Below are 18950 nucleotides of genomic sequence, written 5' to 3' on the forward strand. Positions count from 1 at the left end.
TTTTATATTATAGTTAGTAGTATATGAGTCTTTTCCATTCCTTGTAGTACAGTTCCCAAGGACAGGGCACATATCCTATTTTTTGAGCTTCACCTTAGCACTTGTATATGCTCAACAAATACTGAATTGTTAAAGGACTTAGTCATTCCACCATTCTTCACTGATCTGAACCTACTCTGTGCACAGCACTCTGTTGGGCACTGATAAGAGGCACGAGATAGGACAAGACTTGATTCTAGCCTCCAAGGCATTTAAAAATCTCTGAAGGGGGAGCAGGTACAAAGTGACTCTATAGAGGACAGCTTGGGGGTCACTAACAACTTGGGTAAGAGAGGTCCCAAAGCCAAAGGCTGGGAAGATTTGATGCCCAACTTTGAAAGGGCTGAAGCCCCCAGGCCTTGCACTGAACCCAGCCTCGAAGCTTTGTCTGAAAACGTCATGGCAGTACTAGGGAATAGGCTGAGTGTTCTGCTGGAAACAACTAAATTATCCTATGGGTCACCAGTTGATTTATTTGCTAATTGACTGGCCCAGTTTTGGGCTTTAAATGTAAAGAAATCATTTCATCCTTTATTAAATACTGCATGAATCTCACTCTTTGTTCTGCATGGCTATCCACAATATACTAGTGAAACTTCGATTTACACCACAATAGTGGTGCCACTAATGACCTTCCAAATGCCACTAATACCATACACGTTCTGCCTCTCAGCTGGATCCGAACCTGTCAGTGAATTCTGAACCCATCGACCTCCCTCTGACACAAGAGCAAACCCCCACACCCATACCCGCCCCCAGCCTCCCCCATCTTTCCATGATTTCATTTCTGAATCGGTTACTCTTTGGAGACCCCAATTCCTTTACACCTACTCTTTTTATTTGGTGGACAATACTTTATTCGGAAATGTTCCCTCCTGTAATTACAAATCCTGTTAGTCATCCTCCTCCTCTCCCCAGGGGGATTGTGGGCTTTAATTAATTAATGTGGTTAAACCTCTTTGAGGTGCCTGGTTGAAAGGTGCTATATAAGTGCAAATTATTATTATTATGGCTGTTGACATCCCATGGCGGCAAAGCCTTCAGCCCCACGCATCTAGAGAACTGAACAAAGGCTTCTTCATCTTCACCTTCCCTGCTAGGTCTGAGATGGCTGGCTCAATGGTATGAGGGCAAATCTGTTACCATCTCAACAGCAATCAACTAATTAATCCCCATTATGTTGGCTTCCGTTTCCTTCTTCCAAGCAGCACAGTCCTGTTTCATTTCACAAATCACGCCCCCATCAGCTCTAGACAAAGGTCATAGTGTCCCTATGGCCTCTGTTGGCCTAAAGGAAAAAAAAAAAGAGGGAGAGAAAGAAAGTTTGAAAAAAATGTTGTTGTCATGAAATGCACTAACTTCTCCCTAGCAGTCTAAATAAAACTTCCCTTCCAACAGTGGTCCACTCACACACATACTTGTCTATTACCTGGGGAGCCAACAGCCTCACAAACCAGAGACACGCAGAAACACAGCACAGGTTGGGGCTAAGGCCCTGCAGCCCTGGCTGGACTGCCGATAGCTGTAGACAAAGGGGGCGTCTTTCTGGGCTGGCTGAGAAGAGGTCATCCAGAGAAGTGGGAGCCCCTCTTTGGCTTCCTTCTCTTCCTCCTCTACCCCCAGGTTTCCCCTGAGAAAGCCAGCTGCGATCTGTAGCCAGGAAGCACTCACAGAGGCAGGGGACCAAGATATAGATGTTTTGTGCTACACCTAGCACACCCCAGCCCTTAACAAATGCCCAGTACTTCTACTATGATGGTAGCCGTTGAGAGCAGCCCTGTGGGGGAGACTTGGCCTCTCGAAGGGACGCTGCTGACCAAAATGCTCCTTACAAGGTTGTGCCTGAGACCCTTTGTTAGTGTGGACGTGGGTGAGCCTCAGGGGGTCATGTCTTCATCTGCCTCCATTTATCCTCCCTATTGAAGGGCTCCTTCAGGACATCGGTCAGTCTCTGTGGGAAGTGATTTGGAGAGCAACAAAAGAACTTGGCCCTTTGGGGGGCCTTCAGAATTCAGTAAACATCTGGACACGGAAGGCAAGGTTCTCAAGCAGTCTAGCTGGGGAGATGTCAAAAGAGAGAAAGAGCTGTGTGTGTAATGCAAGCTCTTAGTTCTGTGGCAACATTTGTTGTAGAAAAACACAGACGCCCTAGTAGGTAGATAGGAAGATTTTTCAAAAGCTCCTCTATTTGTCAGTTTTTGTGAGTGCAGTGCACTGTTTGTCAGTTCTCATGGCATGTGTGAGGAAACAGGAGTTTTGTGTGGCCTGGGAGCTGCATGTGATGGATGCTCTGATTCTGTATGTACTATGAATAACCCAGGGTTGCACAAGCCTGTCCTGGGAGTTGTTGTTAAGCATTTCTGTTATCCTTGAAGTTTGTAAAGTACTTTCTAGTCAAGGTGACTTGGTGGATTCTCATCACAAGCACATTTTAAGTGACAAAATAATGAAGTACGAAGGCTAAGTGATTTATGTTTTATCACATGGTAAAACTCAGGATCTGAACTCTTGACTCTCAGCGTTCCCTTTATTGTGGAATCAATCCATTTAGAACACATTAGTCAGCATGAGTCAACATTAGTCACATGGCACTAATCAGCATTCCCTAGTGTCCCCAAATCTATCCTCAAATAGCAAAAGAAAGTGGCCTCTGTCAAGAGACAATGGAATGCCATTTTCATCAGTATTCAGGAGCTGACATCCAGTTCAAGTCCCAAGTACTCTCGGGAACCTCCCTCAGTCATCCTAGTTGGAATAAGTCTATCTCATCTGTCCTTCCATATCCCATTGTTTGAAACCTGAAAATAGGTGTCATGGTTGCCTTTGATTGAACTTATTTTGTTTTGAGCTAACTAGATTCTGAGCTACTAAAAGGAAGGGACCTTTTTTTTTTCAGCCTTATATCCCCCTGAGCACCATGGTTTGATAACAATAGATGCTCAACAAATATCTGCTGAACTGAACTCACTGAAATGGAGCTTAATTCATATTCCAGAAAGAACACCAAGTCCTTTTGGATGAGGTTTTCAAAGAAAATCAACAACCTGAATTGATTTAACATCTTTTGCTATTATTACCTGGGCATTTTCACAAATGCAAATTGTTAACTCTGCAGAGATAGCCAAATGGCTTCCAGGTTCTAAAAGAGGAGTGTGGATCCAGTTTATCCATAGTCCAGGCCTTGGAATAAAGATTTTCTCTATAACCTTATTCCAACTGATATTTTGTTCCATGTTTTAAAAGAATGTAGAGACAGGAGAAAACATTTGGGAAAAAAATGTGTTTAGTCTTTGACTTTGGACCCAAATTCATACCCTGCCTGGTGCCATAAGCACTAGTAGCTCTTGTTCACTTAAGTATCTTTCTTGCATATTGCATGATAGCAAATCATTAAAGTTTCTGCTTGAGAGAGATTCTCTTTTGGGTGGGGGACCAAGATTTCTGGGTGCTGGTCGTTGGTGGCTTACTGACTGTGATATCCTACTTCTCTGCTCCAGACTCCACCAAAAGAGGGCCCTGATAGTATTTTTCACACACAATATTTATGTTGCATTTCAACATTATGCAACGATCGCAGCCCTAGGGTCTGTACTATTGCACCCTGGGGCCTAATCTCTGCAACTGGGCTCCTCTGAAAGGGGTGTGTCACTGAATATTCATCTCCCCTTCTCTTTCAAGGTAAAAGAACTCCCAAAATTTAGCTGAGCATATGGCCACCCAGATAAACAACTACATTTTCCAGCCTTCCTTTCCACGTATCTACAGACTGGCCAACATGATATAGGCAGAAATAATGTGTATAACTTGTGGTTAAAATCCTTACAGGAAGGAGAATGCCCTTTCCTCCTACCACCATTCTCTACCCCACACAAATCCTGCTACCTGGATGGACAACATGATGCTGAGCCATTTTGGAATGACAATAAGGGCAACATCCTAGATGTGATGGGGCAATAAGCTAAGATCCTGGGTTCTGGACAAACACATGGGGCCAAGTGGCTATACCAGCTCTGGACTGCATTCCTCCACAATGCTATGTGAGAAAGCAGTAGATCTCTATCTTGTACGCCACTGTTAATTTAGGTTGTTATTCCACTCAGCCAAACTTATAACCCAACTACTCTCAGGAACTTTCTTGAGGGATTGCTGTATCAGTGTGACTGATCCATCTCAGCTTAGGATTTCAAGATTCAGGAGGGGTCTGGAATATACCAACAGAGGCTCATAAAGCCTGAGAGATAAGTTGCCAAAGGGGCTGCCATGATGAAAAACGAGGGGGCCCAAATCCACTTCTAATTTTATAAAATCTTAGGAGTCTAGGCTGAATATTGGGAAAGGGCTACAAACCCAGTTTTGAGGCAGTGAACATCACTTTACCTTTCTGGAACTTAGTTCCCTCACCTGAAAATAAAGGTGGTGAACAAAAACTAAAAGCTCTCTTTGTGGGAAGTGCGCACAGGTAACTTTAGGAGAAGTAATTTTTGTCAGTTAATCCTTCAAGTATATGCATAAAGCACATGCACCATGCAGAAGATCACTCTAGAGGCCATGGAAAGCTTATACCCCAATGGCAGAGATAAAAGAGTCATCCATAAAGAACATATAAGAAAATTACATGTGGAAAGATGACAATAAACTTATACACAGCTCCATAGAAACTGGTCCACTACCTCCAGAGGAAGTGTAAATGGCTAAACCCCCTTGGCCAGCAATTTGGGAATATATAGTAAAGATAAAAATGTGCATATTCTCTGACCAATCATTCCACTTTTTGATATATACCTAGAGAAACCCTCACACTTGTATACCAAGAAACATGTGCAACAGAATTTATTAACTTAACAAATAATTGAAATTTCCATCAGTAGGGGAATTGATAACATGTGGTATATTCATACAATGGATGTGGATACCTCAACTAAAGTGAAAGAACATGATCTATGTGTAGCAACGTGGATAAACTGCAAAAACATAATGTTGAATGACAAAAGCCAGTTGTAGAATGATGTGTACAATAAACTATTTATGCACATTTGGAATGCACTCAAAACAAATCATTATATTGTGTCTAGATTCACATATATGTAGAAAAGTTTTTAAGAAGGAGGGGAAGGATATATTACCCTGGAGAACTTTTACTTCTGTGGAGGAGTGTGGGGTAGGGAGGGACCAGGGATAGGTACAAAGGAATGTTGAATTTTGTCAAGTTTTATTCCTATAATTTAAAAACATCTGAAACAAATATGACAAAACTTTAACATTTGTTAATTCTGGGTGTTAGATTCATGGGTTTCATTATTTTCTGTACTGTTCTGTATTTAAAATATTTTTCCACATTGAAAACAAAATCTGTCTTTGAGGCTAAGAGGCAGAGTAAAGGAGGGAACAAAGCAGAGGTCAGTGTGGGGAGATGTCATGGAGGGAGGGAATGTGGAGTGAATGTTAAAAGAGAAGAAGAGAACTGGGCACATGGGAGTCCTTCCTCATTTCCCCTGGGAAGCTCCTCACTGAGAGGCAGGCAGAAGTCCCAAAGGACAATGCCTTGGCCTGGACGAGCTTTCTGAGGCTGCAGTGGCACCTGGCAGCCTGGAGACAATGTGACAGACCTACTCTGCCCTCTTCTCTGTGACCTCTGGGAGAGGAGTTTACTCTCTCTGCTCCATTGAATCCCAAGGCTCTCTGCCCAGGTTCTCACAAGAATGCCAAACCGTGCCTGGTGTGTGGGTGGTATTGACCAAGCAGACACATCCATACCTGGATGGAAACAGATTAAGAATCTTCTGGGTCACTTTGAGTCCAACGGGCAGAAAACATTTAGATAGGTTACTGATTCAAGGTGAAATCTGCTGAACTCAGATGGCAGTATTTGGGGGAAAAGAATTTTTCAATAAATCATCCAATTGGCAAAGTGACTAAGAAAATGAGGTGGAAGAATCTAACCCGACTTTGTGACAAGCGAACAAATAGAGGAGATTAATGCCTCTTCCGATATGCTTCAAAAGGCGATCAAACAACCATTCTTGATTTTACAAGAAAAATGAGGCACATAGCTTTCCAGCTCTAAAAAAATCATTGTTTCTTTGTTTTCTGGTTTCTTCCGAGTCCCTATACCATGTGGTTGGAAAAGCAGGAAACTAGTTTCATTTCCAGAACCTTCTCTGGACCTATCTCAGGGTGCCCTGGGCTCCTCTGAGGTTCCCCAGCCCCATCCCAAGGTTTATGCTGCTCATTCAAACGTAAACTAGTAGAGGACAGCACCAGAATCCAAATTCAACCTGTCATACCGGATCTGGATTTAAAAAACTATATATAAAAAACACAATTCTGTCCTACTGAGAAACGAAGCCATTATCTTCTGCCCTGTTCAAACAACCTGGCTTTTGTTTTTCAAATGCTCCCTAGATTCCCGAGGAAAATTAGAGTGTAGGGCAAAGGAAGAGTGAATAAGGAAGAGCCCCTGCTGAATGGACCTCTTTATTCTCCCGGGCCAGCCCCTCTTTCAGGATCTGCTTCTTTACCAGATCAGCGGGCCATTATGCCAAGAGTCTGTCGAAAGCCAGGATGGATCTGGGAGAGCCTGGCTCTGGGTTTTGCCTAGGCCTCCTGCAGCATCAGCAACAACCTGGCTCCTTTCAATTATAGAATCTTTATTCCCGGCCTTGACACAGAGGCCCAGAGGTCCCAGCTGTGTTCTAGGGGGCATAACATTTGGGGCTTGCTGGGGAAACAAAGGACATGACCAGAGCAGATGTGGGTCAGGTGGGTTCAACGTAAACGCTCCCTTCCCTTCTGCATGAGGTTCCGTGGGCCCACTCCATTAAAATCAACTCCCAATTCCTAAATTCCCAAAGCCTGCTCCTGCTTTTCCCTCTCCACTAGGTCCCAACACCCCTTATCCTCACTCTGAGCTGGCCAAACCTCTGCTTTTCCACCCAGCAGGCACTGGGGCTTTCATAGTGAACTCTGGGGACAAAAGGAAAAATGGATTAATGGGCTCCTCCCCCAACCCCTGCCACCTTTCCCACTTCAGTTGCACAAAAGGGCTGAACTCTACCTCTGCTGGGACCTGGCTCCTCTCAGAGTCTGAGCCATCAGGAAGCTGGTGGCTATGAGCTCCCTCTCGTTTGGGGCCAAGTATTTCCAGGGTCTTGAGCCCAGCCATGAGAGGCCAGGACCCCCAACAAGTGCAGGATGGACAAAGAGGATGCAAACAGCGTGGTATTACCATGGTAATGGCCTGAGCCAGGGGGCCTCCTGAAGATGCTGGGAGGGTGGGTTTTCTTTCTTTAACATTTTCTTTTTTTTTGCAAAAGGAGAATAGTTCCGCTTTCTATTTTACTATAACAATAGCATGGACCGGCTCCTTCAAGTGTTTCAGAAAGCAGCCTGAGAAATCTCTAACCAAGCCCCTCCATCTCTCCAGCCTGCCGTTTTATTGTCCCTCCCATCCCAGTGAACAAAGGGGCAGCAAGGGTCTAAGGCCCCCAGTTGCCGGCTGTTCTCAGCATCCTAATCCTTAAGAACCAGTAAGGGGAATGGCCTGTGGAGCCAGTAAATCGAATTTTGGCCTCACCTTTTATTCTGTCCCTCTGCTCATGTACTCAGGAGCTCTTCAGGTATTATAAAACCTCCTGGTTAGCAGGCTGGGAGGAATCTTGGGGCTTGCTAAGGGGATAAACGGCACCTAGGGATCATTCCCACAGTCACTAACAGCCCCGTTCCCCCAAAGGGTAGGCTGTTCTGATTGTTCTTTCCCACCGCTCCAGGCTGGCTCCATTACAAAGACGGAATGTCAAGCCACAAGTGGCTGGGCTGGCAGTTTCTTTTGTAGTTGGTACCAGAGGAGCTGCCCTCACTCTTCCAGCCCTTTGCCTCTCTGTCTCTATGCCCCTCAGACGTGGAATGCACATTCTCCCCGGAGCTCTGGGTACCAACCTCCACACCACCTCCAGGCTATCATGCCACAGCAACCCTCACACAAGGAAAGCTTCTTGGCCTTGACTGCTGGTCACTTTGCAAGGTTACCACCCAGGGATCAAAGGTTTCTTTGCTTTAAACCAGGGGAATTGTGCAGGTGTTTTTTAGCTCAGTCATCTGGTAAATGTGGGGGAAAAAATAAGCTTTTATGTTCTGGTTTGTGGAGATCTCAAGGGTACAGCTCTGCCGAGCGAAGTGAATGATAAGTACACCATCTCCTAGGAGGATCAGATAAAGCTGAAATGGGAAGGCCTTTAGAGATCACCCAGGCCGATGACTAAAACCCAAGTAAGAAAAACATCTTGCACTGCAACCTCTGTACACAAACCTGTAATTCACATACACACACATACAATCACACAACAAATACTCCATGAAACAATACAATAGGTGTGATATAATCTGATAATTTCTCTTCTCCTCTATTTCATTTTTTTAATGCTGGTTGTGATTCATTCATTTTATTTCACAACCTGCCAATGGGTTGGAGCACCATTTGCAAAGCACTGAATCAAGGGCAACATGGTCATTTTCAAGTGCACTAAACTAGAGTGCCAGAGATTTTCTCAAGATCACACCAGAGCTGGAACAGAAATCCAAGGGGTCTCTCCAATAAAGGAGGGGTCTCCATTTTTCCGAGGAGCAACCTCCTTTTTTGTTTTCCCAAAGTCTCAGCAGTACATAGCTAGAGGGGAGGGAGTGCCCAGAGGTTTATATTCAGTGGCATTGCTGAGAGGGGCCAGGGGTTCTGCTGCCTCTGGAAACCTTAGAGAGGGAGGTGTTGCCTGGGGGAGGGGGATGGAGAAAACAGCTTTGAAGCAACCAGGTAGGGCTCTGTGGTCTCCTAGACATTTTTATTTACTGGTTGGGGTTTTTGCGTCATTGGGCACTTTCCTGAAGGTTTCTCTTTCCTGGACACACAGCTCCAGGTTGGCCTCCTTTAGTAATCCACTTTCTCCCATTTTCCAACTTTTTCTAATAGTCTTGTTTTTTTTTTTTTTTATAGTTTTTTAACCTCTACCAATTCATTGTATTTCCAGTCTCTACTTTCTCTAAACAACTTCCTCTTTCCTGTTGAAATCATGACCTTAGCAATGAGCGTCAGAGAGGCAACTCTGTGATCTTGTTCCCACAAATATTATCCTAAAAGTTATCTAAATTAGACCAGCCTTTGAAATGCTGTTTACCAAAATGCCCAGTGATCAAGATACAGGCACCATATCAAGGCTCTCAATACAAGCCATCTGGGCAGAACTGGCTATTTTCCTCCCGAAATTGTCTTGCAATCTTCCATAGAACTTCTTGAAATCTTCATCTAAGTTTGCTATTTACTAGACTCCTAATCTTTTAAGAAAGGCTCTAAAAATGAAGAGTCAAAAGCCACACTGTGCATGGGGTAAATACAAGTCCAGCTCTCTGATTGCTTATTACTTATACACCCTTAGAGAGTATGCAACAAAAGGGCCTGCTGTTTGCTTTGCTTAATCTGGTCTTAAAATCTCTGCTTCTTTGTCAGAAAACAATATTTGCAATTGTAAAAAAAATATTTACCAAGGAACTTGGATAACATAAGTCAAAGGCTAAGAGCCAAAGGTCAGTAGTTCTTACCCCAAATTTCCCTGGACCCGAGTCCCTGCTGTGGAGCTCAGCTGCACCAAACAAACACGCTGCTTTTCGGGTCCATTAAGAAGCAGGCGTTTTAGAAAGGGAAGGAAAGAGGACTGTTCCTCAGTCAGAAGCATGAACTCTCCAGCCTGCCCCACAAAATTCCTGCTAGGTCTTTGCAATGCAATGTGTCTCCATGGGGATACTGCAGGGACTTGCCTGTTTCACAAATCTGGGAAAAATACTCAACTTACAAAATCCTAAAGGGCAGATGTTCCTCCAATGGATGCCATGACAATATGCTCCTCTGTGGTTCAGGCCAGATGTTCACTCATGCATCTTTGTGGATGGGGCCTCCTGCCTGACAGCAGGGGACAGATGTGTATCCTGAGCACTTCTGTGGGGACCCTTCTTCATCTACAAAGCGGTTTCGGACATCTGACCCTATGGACTAAGTTCAATGGTGTTTGAATTTACCCCCTCATGTTCACTGTTTTCTGGACAGATCTGCCAGATCAGACGCCTTTCCTAACCACCAGAGGATCCAGCATCTGGGAGTGAACCACCATAGTAGATCAATCAGTGCCAAGTTGTGGCCTTGGGGCGCTCTACATGAGTTAGAACTCAGCACCTTCCAAGTCCCAGGCCCATGTCACAAGGTGCAGGTTAGCAAGGCCTGGTCCTCAGTCAGGACTTGAGCATAGGGAAAGGAAACAGAGTAACCAGGAGGCTGAGGAAGCATGGCTCATGGAGCCATGACAAAGTGCCCCACAGGCTGCCAGCCCAGATGGTTCTTCAGCCTGCTCAGCAAGTGGGCTCTGAGGCAGTGCTGGGTCCTCCACGCTGGTGTCAGAGACTTAATGCCTGGTTCCTCAGTCCATAGGATCTGCGAAGAGGACTAGGGTGGTGGCAGTTCCTAGCTTGCTTGGTTTGACCCTTATTCTTTGGTTGTCTCACTGTTAGGAAATTCTGTAGTTCTCCCTCAGCCCCACCTCCACCTTCTGTCAAATTCTTGCCACTACTGCCAATCTCTTTTTATCTCATCAAGATAAATATCATTGGTCAATTTCTCTTGGCCTTTGATTCTGTCCTGAAGTAGCTTCCATCAGGAGCAGAGCAGTAATTATCACCAGCAATGGGCAGCACTGAGCACAGTCAGCTTAAAGAAATGGCTTAATCCAAGAATCTTACCTTGAAGAACCAGGCCTTCCTTCTTGATGGTGTAGACAAATGAGGTAAAGGGAGCCAGAGGGGACTTGGCAATGAGAATCTGCACATAAAGCATATTTTCCCAGGGTTAGTCACGGGAGATATCAGAGATGAGCCTCTGTTCACTCTCCTTCGCACTTTGAGACAAAGTGGTAACATAGGACTACAAACTATAAGGTCTATTTAAAAAAAATGATTTTAGAACTAAATGAGTGTTATTCTTTTAATCAGCTGATCATCTTGGACGGCTGTACATTTATTCTGACTGTTCTGCCACCGAATGCCATATTCTTGAACCAGTTCTTTTAGAAATAAGTTTCATTATTTTAAGTCACATGCTTAACAGTTATCTTTCTGCCCAAAGATAAACCTAGCTTGATTCTCTAATTTTATTCAAAAACGTAGCTATTTACTAAAAAAAAAAATTCAAAGCTACCCTTAAAAGATAAAGATTTACCATCATTGTAAATATTCAAAATAACTTGTTAAAAGCAAAGCAATGATCGGTTGCTCTGTTGGCCCCAACTCTTCGCCAAGTCTGTATTCTTACCCTTTGCCATGTGACTGCATTTTTTTGTTACTTAAGGTGTAGACTATTTCCCATGGCCCTTGACTGTGGGTGCGGCCATATGACTTTTTGGCTACTAGGTTATGCCAGTTCTCAGTCTAGGCCTCAAGAAGCCTCATGATCTCCACCTGTCTCATGCTTCTACTACTTCCAGAGAAAAGTATGTCCAAGCTAATCTTCTATCTCAGAAGGAGGTTGAGAGACACCTGGAGCAGAGCTGGCCAGCCAGGCCCAGCCTAAATAGCTGACCCCCAGGAGACCCACCTACACATTAGTTAAATGCTTATTACTGAATGCCTCTGAGATTTTGGTGGTGCTGTCATGAAGCATTATCAAAGCAAGAGTTGACCGATATACCAGCCAACACAAAATATCAAAAATATTTTGAGTAAGGGCATTCTCCTAAGAAGATACCTACTTTAAAGGGATGGTCATTAGGGCATTAAAAAAATTAGTGTCGGGGCTAGCCTGGTGGCGCAAGCGGTTAAGTGCATGCGCTCTGCTGCGGTGGCACGGGGTTCGCCGTTTTGAATCCCGGGCGCGCGGCGACGCACCGCTTGGCAGGCCATGCTGTGGCGGCGTCCCATATAAAGTGGAGGAAGATGGGCATGGATTAACATCCATGCTAGCCCAGGGCCAGCAAAAAAAGAGGAGGATTGGCAGATGTTAGCGCAGGGTTGATCTTCCTCACACACACAAAAAAAATTAGTGTTATTAACCCCCCTTGTCACACTTCATATTGTTCTTCAGAACCTCTGACTGGTGGATTATTTTATTATAACCTTTCTCTTGAAGGAAGATAAATATCAGTTTCCTGTTTTATAAATTAACATCATCAAAAATAGAGCCAGTTTGGCACAGAGCCACTTAGGTAATCAGGGAGGCAAGGGAGAAGGAAGAAATAATTTCAAGTAACCAAAAGGCTTACATGTAATATCTCAATCTATTTCAATTCAACAAACATTTACTGACTGTCAACTACGAGAAATGGTGGAATGATGTGCAGAACGATCACAGGTTATACTCATGAAGTTTGAATCTAGGTTCTTCCTCTAATTAACTTGGTATCTATGGGAAGGCCTGCAATTTTCCCATAGTAGCCACCGCCCCCCACCCCATCTTCCTTTTAGTTAATAACTGCCCAGGTTTCAACATTTCTCTGCCTCTTTTGCAACTAGGTGTGGCCATGTGACCAAGCTTTGACTAACAGAATGTGAGTACAAGTGACAGGTAGAATTTCCAGATTATGTCTTCATAAGAAAATTGTGTGGGGGCCGGCCCGGTGGCACAAGTGGTTAAGTGCACACGTTCCGCTGTGGCGGCCCGGGGTTCGCCGGTTCGGATCCCGGGTGTGCACCGACGCACCGCTTGTTAAGCCATGCTGTGGCGGCGTCCCATATAAAGTGGAGGAAGATGGGCATGGATGTTAGCCCAGGGCCAGTCCTCCTCAGCAAAAAAAGAGGAGGATTGGCATTGGATGTTAGCTCAGGGCTGGTCCTCCTCACAAAAAAAAAAAAAAAAAAAAAAAGAAAATTGTGTGCTCTTCACTTTCCCTTTCCCCCTCCCAAGGGCAGGAACCAGCTTCAACCACATGGACGTGGACATCCTGGGGGATGATGAAGCAACACAGGAGAAGGCATCTAGGTGACCTCATAAAGCATCAATGCCTCCCATCTGGGGTCACCTATCCACCTCAGGACAGAGCCATTTTTCTGAACCACTGTATTTTGGACGCCTTTATTTCTACGGGCATAGGTTGAATTCCAACCAATACTGTAATTTGGACAACCTAACTTTTTTGAGTTTCAGTTTCCTCACATGTAAAATGGCAATAGCAACACCCACCTAAATGGGATTATTGTGAAGATTAAATTAAGTATATAAAATGCCTGTCACTGTGTCAAACTAACAAGAACATTTCTGACCAACTCATCACATATGCTTTCCAAGTACCCCTCAACTTTCACTCATCAAAAACCAGTACACTTGGCTTTTATCAGAAGGATTCACCTCAAGTTGATGCTCAATAATTTTTATAACTGCTCTAAAGTTATCTAGATAAACTTGCTCATCATTCTCAGAACCAATGAGTAGATGGTATAGGAGGGCATTTATATCTTCATGTCAAAAACATCTCACCTGAAAATTAAGGTGGATCCTTTCTGACAGAGATAGTTGGGGGATGGTTCAATGGGAAGTTTATGGATGCCCATTGGTAGGGGAATAGCATGGCGGAAGAGAGGACAGTGCTTTTCAAACTTTAATGTGGGTATGAATCACCTACAGCTCCTGTTGACATGCAGTTTCTGATTCAGCAGATTTCGAGGGGGGCCTGAGAGTCTGCATTTCTAACAAGCTCCCAGGAAATGCTGATGCTGTGGTCCATAGACCACATTTTGAGTATCTGGGTTCCAGGAAATATCCTGATTGAAGAGTCCAAGATGGAGAAGCAAGAGATAGGAGTCTTGGAGCCACTTAGGAGGCTATTGTGATAATTCAGGGATGAGATGACAAGGGCTTAAACCACAGCTGTGTCAGAAAGAATGGGGAAAAAGGAAATGGATAAGAGCAACATAAATCCTTTAGATCAAAGAGCAATAGAAAAAAACTAAACATATCCAAAACTTCAGATCTTTATTGTCTGCAGGAAGCAATTGGATATGAAATCAAAAGGGTATAAATAAATAATAACCAATAAAGTTCAAAAATCATATTTTTGAAAATTATATTACCATTTTTATTTTATAGACTGCAGAATCTGAGACTCAGAAAAAAAAAGGATGTGATATTCCAATGTAGCACAACAAATGGCATCTGAGCCTAAGCCTTCCAGTTCAGTGGTGCTATCTCCATCATCTGACTGCTTCCTCTCCCAGGGAGCACAGGCCCACTCTGTGAACAAGCCTGGAGACCCAGCCGGGAGGACCTCACGTGGAGGGACCTCACACTTGGAAGGCCCTCCCTTCCAGGGAATCAAGGGGTTTGGACAGGTCACTAATTAATGCCCTGCCCTTCCCAAGCAGGGTTTAAAATGGGTTATCAAAAGGATGCTTTGTGTGCAGTTAGAAAGAGGAAGTGATCAGTTATGTCACATGAATCTCACTTCCTTTTTTTTGGAAAGAACTTCCAGATTGATAGATCACAGGGCTACCACCAACACAAAATGTCTGATTTTCAGCAGAAAATGTAACAAATTCTCAATAGCTTTCTGCTTAAAGTGAAGACAAGTTGGGCTGGATGCTAATACCATTAAGTGGATTTATAAGTGACCAAAAGATCAATAGCAATCTGGTGAGGGGTAGCAATCTCTAGTAGAATGTATTGGATTCTAGCCTTGGTCCTATCACGTTCAACATTCTTATACACCGATGGATTCATCCACATCCCTACAACAAATATGGGATCCAGCAGGGAATAGAACCGATAAAAACTGCTACCCTAAAAGAGCTTATATTCTAAAGGAGGTGAAAAGATAATAAATAAAAAAAATATGTGGTATGTTAGATGACTACATGTGCCATGGACAAAAAAAGCAGAGAAAGAGTATAGGAAGTCTATTGGATTGAAGGAGGGGGTCAATTTTAACTAGAGTCTTAAGAGAAAACCTCACTGAAAAGGTGACATTTGGACCTGTGATTCATGTAATGAAACCCATTGATGGGATGCTGAATATAGTAACAGAAGACAAAAAATTTAGAGAAAGAGTTAATATATTAGATAAGACAATCATAATATCAAAACAAATCTCAATTTGGTTAGTCTGTTGGGACAAATCCTACAAATCTTTTAGGATGCAATTTTATTGAAATATATGTAAGGCCTTGTCCTTGAGAATAAAGGACCAACTATTGGTTACAGAACGGAGGAGATGAGATATGGCATTCAGGACGGTTGGTTAACCACAGTTCAATACGAGTCAGTTGTGAGATGTGGTTCACAAAAATCTAGTGTGGTCTCAGGTTATATCAATGGAGACACAGTATTGGAACAAGGGAAATGATGGTCCTGCCCTCCTCTTCATTCAGCAAGCCATGCTTGGTGCAATGTGTTTGGATTGAAGCCCAAATTCCAAAAGGGAAACTTCAAACATGAGAACAACTGGAGGAGAACCATCAGCATGGTTAGATACCCAAAGCAACCCGTAAACATAAACACTTCAATGCAAACCTGATGGTAAGAGGCCTGGGGTGAAGTTGCATATTGCTTTTAATGTGAGTTTTTTGATCTGGAGATTCTGTAGTGTCACATAGTAGAGAGCGAAAGTGTAAATTAGCTTTCTAGCCCAACAGATTTCAGAAAAAAGTGATGCTTGCCACGCATCTTGGTGAATGCATATGGACTCTTCCCTTTTTCAGACTTGAATCAATACCCCACAACCTTGTGCCTTTTTGCCTTTCAAACTATAAATTATCCTTTTCTATAGCAAACAACTCTCCCTAGCAGATAATTTAGGCTGCTCTGGTTCAGATGTTCAGTCATCCCATAAATTTGGGGTGTTCTAATCATTGTCTGACTTGGGCTGTTGTTAAGTGTCATTCTGTCTTCTTCAATACATAATGCCCTGTAAGGAGGGCTGCCTGCTTAATAAAATTCCAGGGCCCTAGTGAAAAATTTTCATCACAATCAACTCTGTGTGCAACATGTGCAGTTGGCTTTGGAACCCTCTGAGGGTTCACAGAAATACATAGTTGGGCAAGAATGAATGCAGACACATGTGGCTTGAGAGCCTAGTGCTCCACAGGGCAGGTGTGTGGTATTGTGAGTCGTTAATTCTACTTTCAGTAAACAGCCAGGTTGTTTTTTCTTGAAGGTTTCCTTTATATCAGACCAGCTCTACTTTAACTATACTCTAATGAATATACTTTCTCCTCTCTTCACCTATTCTTGCAAGGAAAGTGGTCATCAATATTTTTAAATTCTTTTGAGGAACACTGAAGGTATCTCTACTATGTACTAGATGCTGGGTTCCAAATCCCACTACCAGCTGGAAGTAATTTCCATTATTCGTACCATCCACCCATCTATCCATGTACTTATTCAATCCACACGTATTTGCTGGCACTTTCTTTTGTGCCAGGCACTGTGCTAGATGCAGAGGATATAGCAGGGGGCAAGGCAGATGAGGTCCTTAGTCTCATGGAGCTGACATTCTGGTAGCAGAAGACAGACAATACAGGGAAGCCTTTAGGCCTCTGGGCTTTTTTTCACTTTGACATTCTACTATGAGCCCCTCATTCTTGGGCACTCATTCATTCATTCAATCCATCCATCAACAAAGATTTACTGAGTAGCTACTATGGGCCAGGCAGATTCAATCTGCACTGTGTGAATTTGCACTTTTTAAAAGAATGCCATCTGTTTCCACCTCAATTTATTTCTTAGATGAATGTTCTGAATTCTCAACGGGATTGCGAAGATCAGGGGCATTTTCTTTGATCCCACACCCCTCCCTGCTATAGGGCCCAGTCTAGCGCTTTGAATGCTGTGGCCTCGTAAAATGACTGATGGGCATTTTCCTCACTGTACTTCACTTTATCCCTGTGCTGTATGTGAGAAGGTTTCTCCCAATTTACTAGTGAAAACACAGAGGGCTGGGTACTCTAACATGTGGAAGGAGAAGTCACCTTTGGAGGTCACTGGCCTCCCCATTACAGACCCTCTTCTCCTTCTTTTATGTCCCTCCCCACAGGTGCCTATTTTGCTCTGAGCAAATAAATTGTCAGCGAATTTTCTTTAGCTCTAAAGTGACAGCTGATTTAAATCTTCCAGCGTTACCTTTTCAGTTGTGTTTGCATGTTAATATAAGACTCTCAAAGCAGAGCAATGGATCTAAAATGGTAAAATGTCCTACAGGTTCGGGGTGGGTGGGGTAGACTTCCAGGGTTCCCACAATAACGATGATGATGCAAACGTTATTATGAAAACATTATCCTCACAACAACCTGTTGAGGTAGGTAGCTTATAAGTGCTGAAGCCAGGATTCCAGCCCAGGCCATCTGGTTCTATAGGCCATACTTTTAACCACCATGATGGCAGCCCCTAAGTTGTCATGCACAGATTGATCCACTTCTCTGAAATACATCAAATGAGGCAGAATATATAATAGCAAACAAGGGCATTTTTTTCCTGCAGCATGAATATATTGCATGATTCAAGACAAAGAAGGGATTGGGACAGGGCATCCATGCAGGTTGCCTCAGCTGTTCACAGGCTTCCATCCTGGCAATCTTCCTTCTGCCCTTCATTTCTGAATATCCAAATCCTGCCTACTCTTTGAACCCCAGACAAATGCCACCTCTTCCAGAAAGCTTATGCCAATTTCTCCAGCTTGAGGTAACTTCTCTCTAATCCCATCACACTTCATCTTTACCCCTCACTAGTACCTACTGCTTTCTCCACTGTTTTACAGTTAACGTTACCTGAATTGACCACCATGTATTTGAAAGCAGAGACCATCATCATCATTGCTGCTTCTTCGAGTCACACCAACCTCCAGTATGGTGCTGTATACATAACAGAAGCTCAATTATGAAACGCAAAACTGAATGAGCGAATAAACGCACAAATTGGTGACTCTCAGAAGCTCTGACTCATACCCACTTTGAGGACTTTCTGGCACCCCTCCCCAAAGCTGGGGGACGTAGAAGATGCCATAGAAAAGAGCGGGCTGCCCAATCACTGCCAAGATTCTCAGCTTGGGCAGGCCCAAAGTCAAGCCTTTGGTTTGAGTTTGCTATAGCATCACATGTTTTTCCTGGCCTGATCCCACTTCCAAGAGGCTCCGAGAGTGGAAAAGGAGCCATAGAATAGAAAGTACTAGGCATAGGAACCTCAGGCCTCCTCCAGAATGGTGACACCTTCTAGGGATAGCGCCTGTGTCCTCCTTGCAAAGTATAGGTGTGGCCCTCAACTGGAGCAACCCAGCCCAGCCCTGCTCCTCCACGGGTGGCCAGGAAGGCCACTGTGGAAGAAGCAGCACAAGGACGTCAGGAACCTTGGGTACAGGCTATCCTGGAGGCTGCTTTTATAGATTCTGGCAGATTACATGAGTTCCTGCATAGAGCCCCCACTTTAGGAAAAAGTGAGTTTTGCCTTTGTGGCCCAGGAAAGCAGACATGAATAGGCAGCCATGTGCTGAGGGTAAGCTGGACTGATTCTCCCACTTTCTCTTCTCTAATTCCTCTGCCAGGCAGGCTTCCTTTAACACTAGTCATGAATCCTTCCTCTCTTCAATTTCCTTCCCCTTTCCACCCACTACCCAAATCTCACAATGGTTGAGGGTGAACGGCAGAGTAAAACGAGCCAGCAGGGGGAAAGTGTAAGCAGAATTTCTTCCCGTAGGGGCAGGTGGTAGGCCTGGCTGTCTTTCTATCCCTGCTCTCTGCTATAAGATGTAGGGCCCAAAGACAATGTAATATGTTCAGCCAAGAAAACTGGAGTGAGAAGCAATTGAGATAGATAGCTCAGAAATATGATTTTGCATCATCCACAATTTCCTATCTTGCTAATTTTTTAACCCTATCTCAGTCTCCCTCAAGATCAGCAAGATTAC

General features: G+C 43.8%; 1 protein-coding gene across 3 annotated transcripts in view; it reads right to left on the bottom strand.

Annotated features, from left to right (window-relative positions):
- Positions 1–808: 808 nt before the first annotated feature.
- RAD51B (RAD51 paralog B) overlaps positions 809–18950 on the bottom strand; it is a 579835-nt gene continuing 561693 nt past the window's right edge. For all 3 annotated transcript variants that reach the window (XM_087448333.1, XM_087448336.1, XM_087448335.1), the window contains exons 10-11: positions 10813–10891; positions 809–1327 (exon numbers count right to left, since the gene is read on the bottom strand). In XM_087448333.1, the coding sequence (XP_087304459.1) occupies positions 1311–1327; positions 10813–10891 (96 nt within the window). In that variant the 3' untranslated portion in view covers positions 809–1310. The remainder of the gene's footprint in view (positions 1328–10812; positions 10892–18950) is intronic.

This window comes from Ceratotherium simum, chromosome 24 (genome assembly GCF_057802395.1).
Source record: "Ceratotherium simum simum isolate JZ-2026a chromosome 24, ASM5780239v1, whole genome shotgun sequence".
In the NCBI taxonomy this organism is placed as follows: domain Eukaryota; kingdom Metazoa; phylum Chordata; class Mammalia; order Perissodactyla; family Rhinocerotidae; genus Ceratotherium; species Ceratotherium simum.